Source organism: Pongo pygmaeus, chromosome 6 (genome assembly GCF_028885625.2).
Source record: "Pongo pygmaeus isolate AG05252 chromosome 6, NHGRI_mPonPyg2-v2.0_pri, whole genome shotgun sequence".
Taxonomy (NCBI): Eukaryota; Metazoa; Chordata; class Mammalia; order Primates; family Hominidae; genus Pongo; species Pongo pygmaeus.
The window spans coordinates 101065663-101086432 of NC_072379.2; the positions used below are offsets into that span (position 1 = coordinate 101065663).

General features: G+C 37.0%; 2 protein-coding genes and 1 pseudogene across 6 annotated transcripts in view; 2 read left to right on the forward strand and 1 right to left on the reverse strand.

Moving 5' to 3' along the window:
• CCDC146 (coiled-coil domain containing 146) overlaps nt 1-20770 on the reverse strand; it is a 260083-nt gene that overhangs the window by 171032 nt on the left and 68281 nt on the right. The window lies entirely within an intron of this gene.
• Nucleotides 3258-20770, forward strand: part of FAM185A (family with sequence similarity 185 member A) — a 183385-nt gene continuing 165872 nt past the window's right edge. For 3 of the 5 annotated variants that reach the window (XR_008503635.2, XM_054494978.2, XM_063667688.1), the window contains exons 1-4: nt 3400-4093; nt 6132-6241; nt 12304-12396; nt 15699-15837. Coding sequence is in view for 4 of the 5 variants with exons in the window: in XM_054494978.2 (XP_054350953.1) it covers nt 3634-4093; nt 6132-6241; nt 12304-12396; nt 15699-15837 (802 nt within the window). In the remaining variant the exon portion in view is untranslated. Of the gene's footprint in view, nt 4094-6131; nt 6242-12303; nt 12397-15698; nt 15838-20770 lie in introns of all 5 variants that reach the window. The other 2 variants (XM_054494975.2, XM_063667687.1) reach the window with 2 other exon arrangements.
• LOC129040439 (large ribosomal subunit protein eL8-like) lies at nt 9570-10397 on the forward strand (annotated as a pseudogene).

A 20770-nucleotide genomic window follows, 5' to 3' on the forward strand; every position in this document is an offset into this window, starting at 1 on the left:
TTTATAATTCAGAAAGTTAAATTCTTATGGCTTTTCTCTTAAGCTAAATTGCTGAATTCTTTGTTTTGGTTACCTTTTCTTCTGAAAACTCTCTTGTGACCTCTGCTGTCCATTTATTGAACATAAATCATTAAATAAAATATTCGTTGACATTTATATCTAGATGGTAAGAAATCTTCTGCCCATCTGATTATTTGAGTCAGTTTTAGGAAACAATATATGCTAAGAAATGCTTTAAAATTGTTTTCTTATAAATGTAATATATTTTCACTATTGATAACACACAAAAAATTGCAGTAACCACTCATCATATCACTGCTTAAAGATAACAACTGTTATCAAGTGGTATATATCCCTCTGGAATTGTTTCTGTAAAGTATAATTTTATGTTAAATTTATTATTATTATTACACAATTGAGATCATACTATATGTGCACTTTTGTATATATTATTTTCACTTTATATATGGAATATTTCCCATATCAAGATATAATGTTCAAATTGTTGCATAATATATCAGCTATATACTAATTTATGTAATACTGTCTTATTTGGGAGCATTTAACATTTTTTTTTTTTGAGACAGAGTTTCACTCTTGCCGCCCAGGCTGGAGTGCAGTGGTGTGATCTTGGCTCACTGCAACCTCTACCTCCTGTGTTTAAGTGATTCTCCTGTCTCAGCCTCCTGAGTAGCTGGGATTACAGGCGTCCATCACCACGCCAAGCTAATTTTTTTAATTTTTAGTAGAGACGGAGTTTCACCATGTTGGCCAGGCTGGTCCTGAACTCCTGACCTCAGGTGATCCATCCGTCTCAGCCTCCCAAAGTGCTGAAATTACAGGCATGAGCCACTGTGCCTGGCCAGGAAGCATTTAAATTGATGCAATTATTTTCTCTTACAAGTAACCCTATAAAACGTAATTCCTTGAGCATCCCTAATTTTATGCTTACATCCCCAAAAGAACAATTTCTGAGTCACAGAAAAAGCTTTTCATTCTGATTGCTGAATTGAACTCTAAAAATTTTGTACTAACTTAACACTCCTACCAGAAGTATATGTTCATGACCACGGAAATAGCTTTTTAAAACTAAGATGTGAAAATATCTTAGAAACAAACTCTAAATAAGGAGAAAAAAGTTGTATATAATTTTCTACTTATGAGGTGAATAATTTCATTTTTTCTTCAAAGATGTCAGGAAAATAGAAGGACGTTTTAGTAGAGTGATAAAAGGGCCAGACCTTCTAATTGCTTAATCTTAATGTTTCTGAATCTGTTTCCTCATCTATAGTGTGAGGAGAATAATTTCCCTCCTAATTAGTGAGTATACAGTGAGATGACGCATGTGAACATGGTTTGACAATTATAATGTCATATGGATGGAAGATACAACTTTTATTAATCACTGTTGATATGTGGACAGATCTGATACTCATTATACTGTTTTTAAGTGTCTATAACTTTAAATATTTTATACCAATCTTAATATTAATAATTTTCTCCATTTTCAACCTTGTGTGATCAGCAAAGTAAATTTTCAGTCAATTCTATTTGGTTTTTATTTGAAAAAGTAAAATAATGATTATGCAACATAGAAAATTATAGTTCAGTTGCCAATTCCATTAACTTAGTTTGTCTCAGAAAAGGAAAAAATATCATACACACAGAATTAACTATTAAGAATTAATATTTAATCTAAAAATGTCTAGTGCTTCTACAGAAAATTTGAGTACATTCTCAACTTCCTTAAACCAGTGCCTTTTTCAAATTTCTTTTCAAAGTTACACCTGTCAATTTTCATAAAAAATAATTTGAAGATTATTCTGAACAATTGTAACTGATGAAACACAAAGACAAGAAAAGAACTATTGCAGTGGGCCCTTGCTGAACCTGAGCTAGCACCTATAATGAGTGAGTCTTCACCGAAAGAAGAATAAGGAGGGAGGAAGGACTAGAAGGACAGAAAAGAGGCAATGATAACTTAAGAAAACACTGAATTTTTAAAAAGGTAGTGGCTAGCAGAGAACCTGAGACTTGTACCCATGAGAACTTTAGCCCAGTCTATCTATCACGATAGTCCCAAGAATTCTGGTCATTGTACTTGGGTAAGGGCTTCAATTTTTTAAGGCACTTGCATTTTATGAAATGTTAGTGTTTGCAGGTGTCTTGGCTAAATAATTTAGGGAATACGTTTTAGGAGGAAGTGGGGGCACAGATGGGGAGAGAGAAACCAGGCAGGAAAGAAGAAAATAAATCTTTCTGTTCCCATTATTTTACTGCCCATAGAATTATAAAAGGTAAACACACACACATACACACACACACACACACACACACACACACACACCTCTTATAGGGTCATTTAGAACCATCTTTCTTCATTTTAAAACTAAAGAAACAGGTCTAGGTGACACAGATGAAGCAGTGGCAGAGCCAGGAAAATAATCTGACCCTTGTCCCTGCTCTTTCCACCACACCATGGTGACTCTCTTTTTTGTGTCTTTTTTTTTTCTCACTCCAAAACTGAGGATCATTTGTAGAAAAAGAGATCAATCCTATTCTCAAAACAAGTTCTGATCTCTCATAATTTTCTTGGTAACTCAGAATCAATGTTAAGTACGTCGAAATAAAAATACAGTACTTTAAACGGTAATTTTGTATACTGTGCAGCACGGTCCCATTTTCTTACTTGATCCTTACAAAACCCTTTGAGGCAAGGCAAGGAAGGTATTATTATCTATATTTTTAAAGTGAGCAAATTAAAACCCAAAGTAAGGTCACTTAGGGTCAGGACGGAGCATGTACTCTATTCCTATATTTGGAATATAGGAGGGAATACACTTCCAAAGAGGCAATTCCCTCAAAAAGCACCAATCTTGCTCTTTACTCTCTTGCCAAGGCATTCTCCGTGCCCTGGAGATGCCCGGCACTAGGTTAGTGAAGCTTGGATCTTGACATCCACAGAGGTTACTCCTAGTTTGCACCTAGTTGTCATCTTAAAAAGCGCAGTTTCTTACCCCTTCCCTTGGTCCTGATCCTTATTTAGGCTCCTATTTTTCTCTTTGGGATTTGGCCTCCTGGGTCTCACTCCAAAGCTCCACCCTCTCCAAACAAGAAGTCGCGTCCTTGGTATCCAAGGTGACCACGCAGCTTGCCCCTTCCGTGCTTCCCATTGGCCAGTGGAATGTACTGCCCCGCCCATGTACCGCCCCTCCAATAGCCAATGGTCTTGAGACAAAGGGCGCCCGCCTTTCCAGCGATTCTAACACCTGCCCTCTTACCCGTGCTCCCCTGCGCATTGCCTCCTGGGATATGTCGTTTCTAAGAGGCGGAGCTCTGCGACTTTCCACCCCTTTAGAACTACCTATCCCGTCGGCCTTAGCGAAAGGGGGCGTACTTAGGCAAGGGGTCCGGGTCAGAGTTTAGAGCTTTCAAATCCCAACTTGCCCCTGGGGATTGCACGGCTGACGTTTAAATCGCCTAGTCAAGCCAACCGGCTCGCTCTTGTTGCAGCAAACCCTGACTTACATCTCCTGTTTGACTTGAGGCGGCACAGTGGCCTGGTCGATTGGCCGTGGCAAGTGACCCTCTCTGTGGCTGAAGTGTTCTGAGGACTGGCGAGAGAGGCGCGCCATGCTTGCCCCCTGCTCAGGTTGGGAGCTTGGCTGCTTCCGTCTCTGTCTCCGTCAGGTCCGACTGTGGGCTGGCGCTGGGCGCTGGGCTTGCTGGGCTTGCTGGGCTTGCCAAGCCAGGCCGTACAGCTCAGGTGGGGGCGAGCGCTGGCCCGGATCGGAGACTGAGGTCCCTCCGCCTGGCCCGGCGCGCCGGACTCTGAAGGAGTGGACCCTGCAGGTGAGCCCGTTCGGTCGGCTGCGGGCGCGGCTCCCGTGCCACCTGGCCGTGAGGCCCCTGGACCCCCTCACCTACCCGGATGGCGACCGCGTGCTGGTAGCGGTGTGCGGCTTGGAGGGCGGCGCGCGGGGCCTGGACGGCCTGCTGGTGAAGTACGACGAGGATCTGGAGGAGATGGCCATTGTGTCTGATACTATCCACCCCCAGGCGTCCGTGGAGGTGAACGCGCCCCTGAAGTTTGGCAAGTGAAGTGAAGTGAAAACGGGTTTGGGTCCCAGGGAACGCACAGTGAACTTACTAAATTTGGTCGACGTGCACTTTTAATTGGTCCTGGCTTTCTAAACCTAATTTACAGTTGGCCCCTTCGGAAATGCACCTTTTCCTCTGTTCTATTCTTGAGTATCCGAGTAGTATTTAAAAATTAGGTTCCCAATTATAGAAATTTTATACATCGAATGGAAACATGATTTGGTATAATCCAGGTCAAATTCTGTTTCTGGAGCCGCTTGTGTTCTCCTTTATCCCGTTGTCATTAGCAAACTGGCTTATTTTTCAAGGTTGAAGTTTCTTGACGATCCATTCAATGGTATGGCAGTCCATCTACATTTCCCCTTGCTCACAGCCTGGGGGTCTGTCCCAAAACAGCCCTGTCAATAGGATGTTCCGGGTATCACCTGGTTTGAGTATTCGGTTTTAGACGGGCGCCCAGCTTCTTACTGTTATGTTTCCATTCTTTTTGGCCTAAGTTTTCCATGCGTAGCAAGCTTTGAAGAAAAACACATGGTAAGCCTGCCTAGGAAGCTTCAATAATAATGCCTGCAAGATACCTTTCTTAGGTTTTCCTAAATGGCAAGCCACTGTGTACACACACTTTTCTAGGAAGGGCTCCCCAGACTGTCGTTCTTCCTGGGACTGAAGGAAGATATTGATGATGATGATGATAGTAATAATAATAGCATTTAGCATTTTTAAGATCATCTTTTATAATGCTTACAGCTGCCCAAATAGTAGATGCCGTAGTCCTCCCTTATCCACCGTTTGGCTGTCTCAGTTTGTTACCTGCCTCAACTGTTGTAGGAAAATATTAAGATATTTTGACAGATCACAGTAATATAACTTTTATTACAGTATATTGTTATAATTGCTGGATTTATTATTATTGTTGTTCATCTCTTACTATGCCTAGTTTATAAATTTAACTTGATCATTGATATGTATATAGGAAAAAACATAGAATATATAGGATTTGGTACTATTTGTGGTTTTGGGAATCAAGTGGGGGGGGCAGGTCTTGCCTACTTTAAGAGAAATCATCAATATTTATGTTAATTCCAAATTACATTTCAGTGTTTTTAATTTTTAAAATTTGTATACAGAGATGCCTGCAGTTACATCTTAAATAGACAGCCAAGGATGGCATTTGTGATTCCTTATTTTCCAAACTTTCTTCATATACCACTGCCATTTGTCCACAATCTTGTGGGTTTTTTTGTTTGTTTTGTTTTGTTTTGAGACTGCATCTCACTCACTCTGCCACGCAGGCTGGAGTACAGGTGCACAATCATGGCCCACTGCAATCTTGACTTCACGGTTTTAAGCGATCTTCTCGCCTCTGCCTCCTGACTAGCTGGGACTACAGGTGCATGCTACCATGCCCGGCTAATGTTTTTGTTTTTTTGTAGAAATGGAGTTTTGCCACGTTGTCCAGGCTGGTCTTGAACTCCTGGGCTTCAAGCAATCCTTCCTCGGCCTCCCAAAGTGCTGGTATTACAGGCATGAGCCACTGCTCATGGCCTAATCTTGTAGTTTTAATAGTATATATTAGGTTTTTCAAAGTTGTTCCCATTTTTTAAAAATTACTTCAAATACCTTGTGATATAGTTGCATGGTAATATTTTCATTTTTTAAGTATGAAAGGTTAGACATAGGATTTGAAAACCTCTAAGTCATGATCATATATACTGGGGAAGAGGCTTCTACAATCTTTCACAGGAGTTCTTAACAGAATTGTAGTCTCCTTTACTTCCCATCTACGTTAGTTCTCTTTAGATGATTTAGGCCAGTAGAAATAACTGCTCTGTTTCTAAAAACTGGCAGAAAGGCTATTGTATTTGGTCCTGTTGCCGTGGTAGAAGACCCCTTACCTTTACAGTATGCACTTTCCAGGATTCAGCAATATTATGGACATAACTGAGGAGTTGGGTTTCTAGGGGTACTAAAATGCTTTGGAGCTTATAAACTGCAGTACTAACTTGCTTTTTTCTTTTTTTCACTTCTAGGTTTAGATATCAAGTCATCAGGGTCTGGCTGTGTAAAAGTTCAAAGTATTGAGTGTGATAATTGCAAAATTGAAACAGAGCATGGGACTAGCATCTTGCAGTCTGTTAAGGTATAGCATTTTTCTAATTTTATTTCACTATTTTTTTTTAAAACCCTTAAGCTATGAATCATACTATCAAACTCAAGAGATTCTTCTGTTTTTCAGAACATTGTCATTTATTCATCTCTCAGAAAGTCCTTGGCAAACATTTTGCCTTGAAATCAGTTCTAGTAAAGTACAGAGGTTATAGCAGTTTTGAGGTTTTGCCTCAAATTTCTTTTTGATTTAATTTCAAAGTATACAGTGAAACTAATAGTATTTTCCTAGTATTCTGAAATCTTACTAAAGAAATTTTAGTTTCCACAAATGATTTTCTTCCATTTTATTAAAGAGTAAGGAAGAATCCTTATGCATTATAAATGTGCTTAAATATTAGATTACTTTAATCACATTTTTAATGTACCAGGTAGCTCATTACTTAAGGATTAAGTAGTTATTTGTGCAAAGTAACATATGATTCATCTTGTTTTGTAATTAAATTTTTTTTTTTTTTGAGATGGAGTCTTACTCTGTCACCAGGCTGGAGTGCAGTGGTGCAATCTCAGCTCACTGCAACCTCTGACTCCCTGGTACAAGCAATTCTCCTGCCTCAGCCTCCCGAGTAGCTGGGATTACAGGCATGCACCACCACACTCAGTTAATTTTTGTATATTTAGTAGAGACAGGGTTTCACCATGTTGGCCAGGCTGGTCTCGATCTCCTGACCTTGTGATCCGCCTGCCTTGGCCTCCCAAAGTGCTAGGATTACAGGCATGAGCCACTGCGCCCAGCTGTAATTAATTTTTTCTTTTTAATGTTTTCTTTGTAGAGACAGGGTCTCACTGTATTGCCCAGGCTGGTCTTGAACTCATGGGCTCAAGTGATCCTCCTGCCTTGAGCTCATGAAGTGCTGGGATTACAGGTGTGAGTCACCATGATTGACCTATATTTAATTTTTTAAAGATTAGACTGGTGTCAGCTGTAAGTAGTTTGAAATACCTCTCTGATAGGTGCTAGCTTATCGTTACTCTTAGTGCTTCTTGCATTTGCATAGTCAAAAGTTGATACTTTTGTGAACTTTGAAAGCATGCAATTTTGTTGAAGTCAGTCATCTTTGCTTCATAATTGCAAAATATTTTCATGCTTAGATTTCTAAACACTAGTTAGAATAATGTGATGCATTTTTAATTTTTACATATTTTTTCTTTCATCCACCTTTATTTGCGTATCTGCCATCAGCATGTGTCCACATATGAATCATTTCAAATAAATTTTTGGCACAAATATCATAAAAGATTAACATTACCATCACAAGTCCTTTTAGCAAAATAAGTTGGTTCAGATTCTTGTTGTAAAAGATTGTGCAATAAGGTCTTCATGTTGAATGACTAGGTGAGGATATCATAATTCTTTTTTGTCCTTAGAAATATTTTGTTCAGTCATTGATACTTAAGTTTCAGAAAACTAATCTAGACTTGTCCTCTGAAGACTCAAGAGTTTGAGATTTCCAATTTCACAATCAAAATTAGAATCTAGTATACTGCTGTCTCTGCATTTATGTTTTGATTAATCTGATAGTTCTGAAAGATCTTTCTCTGTTGATTTTCTTCTTTTATGCCATTGTAGGCATAAAATTAAAAATGGTTTCTTAGCCTTGGCAATATAAACGTTTTCAGTCAGGTAATTTGTTGTGGGGGCCTGTCTTGTGCAGTATAGGATATTTAGCACCATCTTTGGCCTCTACCTTTTAGATGCCAGTAGCATGCTCCTCAGTTGTGACAAGGGAAAATGTCTCCAGACATTGCCAAATGTCTTCTAGAGACAAAATCATCTCCAGTTGAGAACGATTGCTTTATGCAAATCCATCATTCTTCTGTTTTCTTATTAGTTTAGTTTTTTTAGAAAACATAGTTGGGAATAATTTATGAATAATGATGAAATAACTCCTAGGATGATGAATTAGCAAAAAAAAAAAAAAAATTAAAAATAAGAATACTATTATCCCATAATGTATTTCAGATTTAGAAAAGTCCAGTGGACCAATTAATGGTAATTACAGGATAGAATGAGTTTTGTTCTATTTTTTTAAAAGTAAGTACATTTTCTATTTATTCCTTGAAAGACCTCCCAAGAAATAACAGAAATCATGAAATATGAGTTCTTACAAATAAAATAGCTCAAAACAAGAAATTCATGAAAAATTACGCCTGTGGATACTAATGGTATACCAAGGGTTAAGAGAATTATCCTTGAGATCATAGGATTTAACTAACTTCAATTCACAAATGAGAACACTTTGGTAAAATATCTGGTTTAAGTTTTAACAATATCGTTACCTTGAATTAGTGGTCACTTGTTAATATGTTTCTCTTTCATTAACTTAAGGACTTGAAATATAGTTGATCTACATAATAAAAAACAAATTTTTTTTTTTGAGACAGAGTCTCACTCTGTTGCCCAGGCTAGAGTGCAATGACACCATCTTGGCTCACTGCAACCTCCGCCTCCTGGGTTCAAGTGATTCTCCCACCTCAGCCTCCCGAGTAGCTGGGATTACAGGCACCCACCATCAAGCTCGGCTAATTTTGGCCAGGCATGTTGGCCAGGCTTGTCTTGAACTCCTTTCCTCACATGATCCACCTACCTTGGCCTCCCAAAGTTCTGGGATTACAGGCGTGAGCCACCGTGCCCGGCCCTACGTAATAAAATTTTTATAGCAATAATAATAACTACTGTTAATAAGTCCTTATTATGTACCAGGAATCTTAGCTAAACATTCATTTAATCCTTGAATTTTCTCCATTTTATCAAGGAAGAAACTAGAAGGCACCAAGAGATTGAGGAACTCACTTGCGTTCACATAGCTAAAAAAAATTGAGCTGGGATTTGACCTTGGGTCTTTCCGATTTCCAAGCTCATACTCTTTCCACCTTTCTTTATTGTCCAGACAAAACATATGGTAAGACCACATTTGTACAGCATCCTTAGGGAATAAGATAAGTGAATTTTTTAGGCAACAGACCCTTAACTAATTGAATGTCACACATTTGCATTTTTTAAATGCACTATAATTTATTTTCTAAATAATTTCTGATTTATTTAAACATTTAACTATTTGGTTTTATGTTTTTAAAAATTCTATAATCAACTTCACATTTTTTTGGGAATTATATGAGCTTTAAATTATAACAGTAGCTCTTAACTATTTTTGAACCTTAGACCTCTTAGAAAATCTAATTGTCTCCTTAAGAAAAAAATGCATGTCTATGAAATTTTGCTTATAATTTTGTAAGTTCATGTGAGCTTGGTTAAGAGTTCTTGACTTAAAACAACAAGTGTGCTCCTCCCGTTGCCCAAGATGCCGAAAGGAAAGGAGGCCAAGGGGAAGAAGTTGGCTCTGGCCCCTGCTTTTGTGAAGAAGCAGGAGGCCAAGAAAGTGGTGAATCCCCTCTTTGAGAAAAGGCCTAAGAATTTTGGCATTGGACAGGACATCCAGCCCAAAAGAGACCTCACCTGCTTTGTGAAATGGCCCCGCTATATCAGGTTGCAATGGCAGAGAGCCATACTCTATAAGCAGCTGAAAGTGCCTCCTGCGATTAACCAGTTCACCCAGGCCCTGGAAAGCCAAACAGCTACTCAGCTGCTTAAGCTGGCCCACAAATACAGACCAGAGACAAAGCAAGAGAAGAAGCAGAGGCTGTTGGCCCAGGCCGAGTTGTGGGCAAAGGGGACCTCCCCATTAAGAGACCACCTGTCTTTCAAGCAGGAGTTAACACCGTCACCACCTTGGTGGATAACAAGAAAGCTCAGCTGGTGGTGATTGCACACGACATGGATCCCATTGAGCTGACTGTTTTCCTGCCTGTCCTGTGTCATAAAATGGGGGCCACTTGCTGCATTATCGAGGGGAAGGCAAGACTGGGACGTCTAGTTCACAGGAAGACCTACACTACTGTCGACTTCACACAGGTTAACTCAGAAGACAAAGGAGCTTTGGCTAAGCTGGTGGAAGCTATCAGGACCAATTACAATGCCAGATACGATGAGATCCACTGTCACTGGGATGGCAATGTCCTGGGTCCCAAGTCTGTGGCTCACATTGCCAAGCTCGAAAAGGCAAAGGCTAAAGAACTTGCCACTAAACTGGGTTAAATGTACACTGCTGCATTTTCTGTACATAAATATAATTAAAATAATTAAAAAATTAAAAAAAACAAGTGCTTTGGGGATAGTCTTTTCCAAGGTTTATCACATATTTGATAAGGAGTATACTAAATATAATTTGACTTCAGACTCATGTCTCTGGGCATAACATAGTTAACCATGCTATAATACAGATTTTTTTTTTCTTTAAGAGACAGGGTCTTGACGTGTTACCCACGCCAGAGTGCAGTAGCATGATCCTAGCTCACTGAATCCTCAAACATCTGGGCTCAAGTGATCCATATCTCTTTATGTAACAAAACTAAAGACATATATAATGATTAAGGGAAAACATCTGGGCTCAAGTGATCCATATCTCTTTATGTAACAAAACTAAAGACATATATAATGATTAAGGGAAAATAAACTACTCTAAAAAAAAATCAGACTAGGCCGGGTGCAGTGGCTCATGCCTGTAATCCCAGCACTTTGGGAGGCTGAGGCAGGTGGATCACAAGGTCAAGAGATCGAGACCATCCTGGCCAACATGGTGAAACCCCATCTCTACTAAAAATACAAACAATTAGCCTGGCGTGATGGCATACACCTGTAGTGATGGCATACGCCTGTAGTCCCAGCTACGTGGGAGGCTGAGGCAGGAGAATCACTTGAACGCAGGAGGCGGAGCTTGCAGTGAGCCGAGATCTCGCCACTGCACTCCAGCCTGGGCGATACAGCAAGACTCTGTCTCAAAACAAAAACAAAAAAAACAGCAATAGACCAAACATCTAATGGCTCATATATAATATGAGTTTATTTCTTACTTGTGTCCAGGTGTATGGGTGGGTCTTTTTCATTCAGTGATTCTAGGTTCCTTCCGTCTTCCGGCTCTGCCATCTTTTCGAGCCTTGTTATACTCTGGACCCACTTGGTGGAATGAGAAGCTCACAGAGAAGGCACACTTGTTCTAAAAGCACCAACCTGGAAACGGCATATAGCATTTCCACTTACGTTATGTTGGTAACAACAACACCTAAGAGGTAAAGGAAGCTGGAAAATGTGGTCTTGCCATGGGTCAAGCTATACTGCTTTTACTTTGGAAAAAAATGGATTTTGATGAGCCAATAGTAGTGTTTGCCATAGTTCCCAAGTCCAAAATCAAGTCACTCACACACACACACATACACATACTTTTGTTTTCTGTCTTGCAGAATAGGCTAACTGGCTTGTGACTGCTGTTTTGTGCTCGGAGGCATTTTTACTTAGTTTCTGGAATGTGTCGTGCTAGAAGGTTTAAGTGGGCTGTTACCCTAATGTGTATTCTGTCCTTCAGACCTGTCCAGCATTAACCATGTGGGTTTTGGAATCATACAGAGCTTGATTCTAATTGTTACTTTAGATTTTGGGTTTTTTTCTGTGTCACCCTGATAAAGTGATTTACCTTTCTGAATCTTGGCATTCTTCCTCTGTAAAATGGGAAAAATGTAATACTTATCTCTCTGGTTTGTCGTGAGGATTAAATGATAGTTCATGTGAAGTAGCTAACATGGTATCTGGTGCAGAGAAAATGCCAAGTAAGTGATAACTATTATTGTTATTAATGATGAATAGTAATTGATTATTATTGTCATCTTCATCACTGTGGATATTTAGTTAGCTGGTCACAGTGATTTTTGATTCCCAAGTCCTTCTTCAGTGAAGCTACCAGAATACCCAAGTATCTCTTGTTTTTCCCTTTGAGTCCAAGTGGCTTATTTAATCCCTTTAACAGCAGTTGACATTTTTTTCCAGTTGATGTTGTTATTCGAAGCAGTGAGTTTCTATTTCATTCCTTATTGTTCTTTTGTTGCTTTGTCAGTATTAATACAGAAATATTGAAAATGTTTCACTAGTATAAGTCAAACTTACTCTCTTTTTCACTGTTATGTATTTTTTAATTTGTCTTTCAGGGTCAAAAATTGCATGTTCAAACAAAAAGAGGCAAAGTGATCTGTCTGGGAACAGTTTATGGAAATATAGATATTCATGCATCAGACAAAAGTGTAAGATTGAAACTTTCTTTTTTTTAGTAATTGCAACTTTGCTTCCATTTGGCTCACCAAGTGGGTAGGTTCTACAAAGTTCGTAGCATAACATTCCCTTTTTAATGCATTTTTGTTCATAAGTAAATTCAAATTTGAAACTGAAGTGATGAAATAATATACAACTTAAGTTTTAGTTTGTGGTTTAATACTTTTGACAGTTACTTAGTTCCTAGTCTGGAATCAATAAAAACTTACATGCTTACTATTTAACTCTAGTTCTGAAAAGATTTTTATTTTTATGATCATAGATTAAAATAGATCATTAAGTAATATCACCAGTAACTGGATTGGATTTTTCTTGTGTTAGGTTTATTTGAGTATTTTCTAAGACCTTTTTACTTCGCCTTTAGGCAAATTGAAGGATGTTTCAAAACTCAACTTTCTTCAGTATTTTCCACAAGGTGGCACCATTAGATAGCTTAACTGCTCTCTCACAGCTTTTTTTTTTTAGTAGCTATTGGGATTTTCGTTGTTATAGGAAGATAGTTTGTATTTTTTAATCAACTCCTTTTGTAGCTTTTGGTTATTTAGCATAGTATTAAGAGTAAAGGTATAATTTTGGAATTATAAATTGTCATTTAAAAAATGTGATTGATAATGTGTCTTTGAGAAAAAGTTTCCTTTTATTTTACACTTACACAATTTGCAAGAGCCTTTTTGTTTCTTATAAATTTGCTAAATTCCATGGTCAGCTTTATCTTCAGATAATTGGTGGGGAGGAGTTGCAAGCATATTTTGTATGTAGATTATTATTGGCATAATTAAACAAGATAGACTATAACAGTAATTGTTTCTGTTGTTTTATCTTCCATCACCTTCCTACAAATTTGCTATATTCCATGGTCAGCTTTATTTTCAGAGAGTTGGTGGGGAGGAGTTGTGAGCATATTTTATATGTAGATTATTGTTGGCATAATTAAACAAGGTAGGTTATAACAGTAATTGTTTCTGTTGTTTTATCTTCCATCACCTTTCTCTTAGACCCCGTGGGAGGTTGTTTAAACCTAAACATTTAAAAATACTCTGTAAATTAAACTAGGAAAGTGTTGAAAGACACTGTGTGGCCTTATGCTGCAGCTTTTTTGAGATGGCATTTAGTTTTACTTTTTAGATTGCTGTAGTCTTGGAGGTGCAAGAGGGAAATTAGACAAATTTACAGCCCCTTCAAACTCAGTAAATGATGGCTAATGTTACTGAAATAAGTTACTAGAATATTGTAACATTTACAATCAAATATAAGTATCAAAGAATTTAATATCTTAATCATTTGCTACTTTGAATATCTTGGCCACTGTTTCCTCTCAGTTATTTATTTGTTCCAATGTTTATGGTTTATTGAATATTCATGTGTTTTACTTGCTATTATACAATTTTATTTCTTGATTGAGTTTTGTTATGTACTAAAGAATCAGTCTAGGTTTTTTTTTCTATTTTTATTACGTATAGTATTGATTTTTAATGTATATTTCTAAGTTTGTAGTTTTTATAAAACATAAAATAAATACTTGTGAAATCTGTTAACTTTTAATACACAACTTTCATAGAAATGTGATTTGGATATTTGAGAGACAAACATAGTGAATTAGTTAAGAGCACAGAATATACTGAGAGCCAAACTACCTGTGTTTGAATTCTGGCTCCACCATTCACTAAGCTCTATAACTGGACAAATTACTTAACCTCTGTGTGTCTCAGTTTTTTGGAAAATTGGGTAATAGTAATAGAACTAACTCAAAAATCCTCTATTAAGAGGATTAAATGAGTTAATACAGGTAAAATACTTAAAACAACGTCTGGCACATAGCTAAGTCTAATGTAATGCTTACCACGATGATGATGATAAAGGTAAAGGAATCACAGGAACGATAACTGAATGGGTTCTAGACCTACCAGTTAGCTTCCCAGAGACTGAGTTTCATTATTCAGCAAACAGGATGGTGATATTTGCTTTGTCCACTTAACAAGATTGTGAGAATCAAATGAGCACTATAAATAATAGCATCATTATTCTACATGACTGTTTTTAAATTGTGTTAATTTCAGTATCTAAGTTTAGTTTTATAACTTAACAGAGAACACAGAAACCCATTTCATCTGTTTGGTGAATTGATGACATAGTTGTCAGTTTTCCTCTCAGTCTGGGCTACAAAGCCACAGTACTTCCTTAAAACTTGGCTTTCATTATTTGTAAGAACTATATATATGTATTTATATATATTCATAATAACTAAGTGAAAAATTTTTCTTTTCATGTAGAAAAGAAAATTTATAGCAATACCTCTGTCAGGAAGATATTGATTTTTAAATCTACTTTTTGTTCTGTCATTAAATAGGTAAATTTAAATTCCTTCCATTTAGTTTGGTGGAAAGCTACTGCCTTATTAGATGTCAAGTGGAAAAGTTCTAGAAATAATAGTATATTCACTACATTAATGTACTAACAGAGAAAAATCATGATAAATCAATAGAATCAGATAAAGTATGTGCTAAAATTCAAAACCTATTCATGATTTAAATAGCAAAAGCAATAAAACAAAGTTGAAATAGAAGGGAATGTCCTTAATCTGATAAAAATTATTTAAAAAATATCTATAGCAAACATCATGCTTAATGGTGAAATGTTGTAAACTTTTCTTTTGAGAACAGGAATAAGACAAGGATGTCTGCTGTCCCATTTCTTCTGCTAGCTGCCATTCACTGTTGAATTGGGGGCCTGAGACAGATGGTTAAGGCAAGAAAAAGAAAGAAAAAGCAGGAAAAAAAGTATTAATATATGGATTGGAAGGGAGGAAATGAAGCCATCACTTGTAGACAGTATAATAACCCATATATAATTTTTAAAAGTACAGAGAAATTATTAGGATTAGTGAGTTTAGTGAAGTTATTGGATTAAGATCAAATACAAAGTCAATTAGGATAAAATGAAATTTTAAAAGATACCTTGTACAATAGCACTTAAAAATATCTAAAAGGAATAAATCTAATAAAAGATTAAGAATTTTATATAGGACATATAAAACATTAAGAGAAATTAAAGGAGACCTAAGTCAATGGGGGAATATTTGGATCTATTCCATATTCTGCAGAGAATGCACTATTGCTCAGAATCTCGTAATTAGAGGTAGGGAATCAGAGTCAATAAAGTGATTGTGTACTAGGTAGTAACATTTTATGTAGTTATCCACTGATTCCACAGGTAGCATTTTGGCTTTTTACCAGTCTTTGTTTTATAATGAACTGATTAGTCTTTCTCTTACTAGGCTGTGACCATAGATAAACTGCAGGGAAGTTCTGTTACTGTATCTACCGAAGATGGTTTGCTGAAAGCCAAGTATCTTTATACAGAATCATCATTTCTGTCTTCTGCTGCTGGAGATATTACATTAGGAAGTGTTCATGGTAAGCTGACAAAGGCATAATACATCTGAGACTTTCCACATAGCATAAATTTTAAGAGATGACTCTGTAGTTGAAAAAGGATCAGGAAACTGGCCTTTTAAATAATGAAATGCAGACTAACCATCTTTTTTTAAAAAAACCATAAAAATAAAATGACTCATAAAGCTAATTTAATTTTATCTGGGCAAGAGATTAAAGATTATGCTGTTATATATGGAACTAATAGTAAGTCTAATTTTTAATGTATTTCTTTTTTCTTTTTTTTTGATACAGAGTCTTGCTCTGTTGCCTAGGCTGGAGTGCAGTGGCATGACACTGGCTCACTGCAACCTCCACCTTTCACGTTCAGGTGATTCTCCCACCCCAACCTCCCGAGAAGCTGGGACTACAGGTGTGCGCTACCACGCTAGGCTAATTTTTGTATTTTTAGTGGAGATGGGGTTTCGCCATGTTGCCCAGGCTGATCTCAAACTCCTGTGCCCAAGCGACCCACCCCCTTGGCCTCCCAAAGTGCTGGGATTACAGGTGTGAGCCACACTGCGTCCAGCCTGTGTTTTCTTATAATAGGAAACAAATAGCAAGGAAATACATGCAGGAGATGAAGTAAAAGCAGTGTTAGGTAAAGATGGGTACTGACTGATTGCTTTTATGTTAACATAAGAAAGCTGAGGGTTAAATTAATGAAACATTTGGTGGAATGTAATTATAGCAACTCTGATACTAATTTTATTTTAAATGTTTTGCATGCATTTGTACTGGCACCAGGTTTTCTCAGCACTCTGTTGTTTCCATTTTCTTTGATAAATATCCTCTTGTGGTTTCTAAATCCTGTCTCTGCAAGAAATATTACATAGTTAATGTTTGCATTATTGAAAGAAAATAAGAGTATAATGATGAGGTAATATGGCAAAGGGCATGCTGGTGTTCAGTGTCACTCAGCCTGCTTCTTGAATTTCCACAGAGCAGATGATTCAAATCCAGGTATGTTTTCTGAAATATATACAGATAGAATTAATAATCACTAATCCAGTATAAAACATCTGCTAAATGCCTTTTGAGCCATATTCCAGGAAGTACAGATTCGGACTTTTTCCATATATAGTCCACTCATTTCACCTCTATAGTAAAGCTGGATATTGGTATCTGTACACTCTGGCAAAACCCTCAGATTTTAGTTGTGAGCAAGAGTTATAGAGTGGCATTAGAAAGCATGGTTAGTGCTAATCATGCTGTGTAGCAATTTGGCAAGTAGTCTTCTAAAAAAAAATTTTAAAAAGCATACTTATATTTTTGAAATAGTTCTGGAGCCTCAATTTAATGGTTAAACCTCAAGCATTCTTGGAAGATTAAGGTATTATTTGAGCCCAAAATAGCTTAAGTACATATGGAGCTGTATCCAGATGAAGCAAATGGTTTTGTTACTTATTCATTTATTTATTTTTTATTCAGTTGTACCTTAAGTAGATCTGGTAATTTGTAACTCTTCATACTTTAAAAGTGACTTTTGTATAAGCATTGCATTTCTAACTATCTTAATCATAATGAAAAGTACTGTGCTTAATGTATGTAGTAGCTTTTAGTGGAGAAACAATTCCTTATCAAGTCAGATGTGGATTAACATCCACAGGAAAAGCAGTCTGTTCTCTGCAATGCTTTATACCATGTTTACACTAAATTCATAATGTTTCTTTTTTTGCATTCTTTTAAGTTAGATAAATTGAATTTGGTACAGTTTATCATTAATTGCCTACATAGTAGTAAAACAGGTGGTCTTTTTTGAAGCAGTCCTCAAAGTACTCTAGGTCTGTTGATTACTTAAAGTAGCTAAAATGGAAATACAGTGCTGGAAAAGAAAGAGTTAATTCCTTAGCCTTAATAAAACCTTTTTATATTTACTGACCTTTAATATGAAAACAGATACCTTTCCTTAGCTGGTTTAAATCTAGGTCCTCTTTTGGACTATTGTTTCAGGTTGAATTTCCCTGAAAGCAGACACTCTGAAATGGAAATTTGAGCATAGCGAATTTACTAGGGAGGCCTCTTGGGACCAATGCCATGTAAAGGAAGAAAGCCAGATTTCCATGGGAGAAGTTGGACTGTGATACAGTTTCATTAACCCACACGGAGAGCTCTGAAGCTGGGATGGTCCCTCAGAGTTGTCTCAAGTTGGGGTGAGAGGAGCTGGACATTTATATCCCCAATCATTAGATGCAAGCTGCCCCAGGAAGGAGTATGATCTTGAGCCGAAGTGACTCCTTTTTGCTAGGTAATTCCCAAAGAGGGCTGACAGCTGAGGGCTGTCTTCCAGCAGTATTCCAATAGCTAGGAAAATAAGCCCTTCGGTTATGATGTGGGATCTGGATGAGGAATATAGCATCTACTACAGTTATATTTATTCATTCATTTGACACATTTATTGACCACCTACTGTGAGCCAGATTTCCAGGCACCAAGGGTGCAAAGTTGGGCAGGAGGTGAAACCTGTCGTTAAAGAACTCAGAGTAGAGTAGAAGGATTAAATCTACTTTATTTTCTCAGTCACTACCATCCCCTTTGAGATGCTACTTCCCACCTCATTTCTAGTGGTCCATTGTCACCCTGCCTCAATGCAAAGAACTCTTTTAGATGTTTCTCACAGCTTCTTTTTGTAATACTAGTACAGCAATGAGAAGGAGTAGGGGAAGGGAAAATTTAATCCAGTTTCAAATTATAGTTACTTTCACAGAAGTAACTGTAGAAAAGCTTCCATGTTCAGCCTTGCTTTCTCCACCTAGTCCTTGGCCCTCACTCTGCTTTGGTTTTTCAGCATATACAAGAGAGAACTAAGACAGGAAACCCCTCTTAATTCCATGGACACACCCCAGTGCCTCGACTTTTAAAAAATCACCCTTCAGACACATCTAAGTTTCTTGCCTTCTTCTCCCCTGTCACCTCTATTTCCATCCTTGTCCTAAGGGATTGTATGAACATGCTTTTGGAGTTTGTAGTCTGGGGTTTGGGATGGGAGGGGTACAGGAGAGCAGGCAGTGTTTTAGTCTCATGTCCTGGTGGGTGAGAAGATTAGAGTCATGGCTGGTGAAAGGAAGTCCCAGTTTTCTAGTTCCTGGAATTTTGGTGGGAATTATTTCTGCCAAGATCTTCCCAACCTAGAACTCTGGATATATATTTCAATGAATTCTTTGTGCTAAATGCTGATGGTTATGTAACACAAATTAGGTATATATTTTGGCTATATTTAAATAAACTGGCTTAAGAATCTTAAAACTTGTTTTTATGGGAAAATACATTGCTATTTCTAAACACGTGACTTACAGAAAACAAACTGAGAATATGTGCGTTCTTGGTCAGGATTTATTTACATTAGCTTCTTTTTTCTTAAGCAAGGCTTAAACCAATTTTTTTCCAGAGAGAGCAGAAAAAAAAAAATCCAACGTATAGATGTTGTAAAAACCATTTATACACAAATATAATGCAGTAACTTTCTTTTTGGTAGATTTACAAGTAGAGTTTGGAGCCTTTGCGCCAGTAGGTGGGTGGGTGGGTGGTTGAAAGCAAACATGTATTGAGTACCTAAATTGGCCAGCCCCTTTTACTTAATGAACAATTGGCTGTTCACAGATGAGGAAAACTAGACTTAGAAATGTCTAATTGTTTACTCTCAACTCCACAAGTTAATTAGTGGAATAGCAAGGATTTGATCCTAGTTTCTTGGCTTTCTAGGAGGGGTTTTTAAACAGTGAACTTGACTGCAACCGCAAATTCCATCATCACTTTGAGGGCTTCCTGGCTCACTCTAAAGATGTTTCCTCCAAGAAGACAGTACTATAACACAGATGCACTGCTTCAGCTATGTTCTACATTATAAGTTCCTTGAGTTTTAGGACATTTATCGTGCTTTATGACCGAAAATGTAGATGTTCCATACAGTGTTTGGGCTTAGCTCCATGGTAGCATTCAGGAACTGGACTGCTTCCATAAAAGTGATGGTGCTGTCTTAAGTGTGTGGCTTCTAAGTCTTCCATGAAAGGAAGCAAGAGCATGAAATTTATTTTTTGTCTGCATTTTCAATTTTTTTTATATACCCTGATGGCAAAGCAACATCTAACATACTAGTGCCGAGTACTTAGAGCATGCCCATTAATGAGGAAAACAGTAATGAAAGGAGCAATATATCTTTCCTGGCCTTGCAAGTTGATTCCTATGGATAGAGAAGAAAATAATTTATCCTAAGTGTTTTTTCAAGTGAAATTTTTAAGTATAGCTAACTATATTTTATATGTAAGAAACTGAGTAAGCTAATTGACTAGTCATATTTCCTATTTGTATAGTTGGTTGAATCACATCTATTAAGTGTGTATGCCTTCTACTACAAAAAAACCAGTTTATTCATTGACTTATTAAATATTCACTTTCTGGCGATGGGAATCTAGTGGGAGAATAGGTACTTGGATAGCTTGTGTTTAGATGTAAAATTTTATGACAGTTTACTATCTTGATTTCCTTCTAAATAATCAAAAATTAAATTTGGTTTTATATGAATAATATTTTATTAAATTCTGATATTTGAATATTGATACTTTTTGAAGAATGCTGTGCATGTATAATACATGCATATATTTATATGTATTCTACAAAATACAGTTTTAAATATAAATATGGTTTTTCTTGACTCTATTGGAGACAATGAAAAACTTCCTTGAAATGGTTTGCTAGGATTGGTTTTATTTATAACCTATGATTTAAACAAACTGATTCGATTAAGATGTAAGAGTGTTCATGTTACTTGTTTTTGTGTATTTTAAAAACTTATGTTATGATCTGGAACGGTGACTAATGAATAAAACTCTATTTTAAATATTTAGATTTCCTATGTAAATTAGGCTCTATTTTAAGTTCTTTGGAAACATATCTTGATAGATAAATTGCTAAGTAT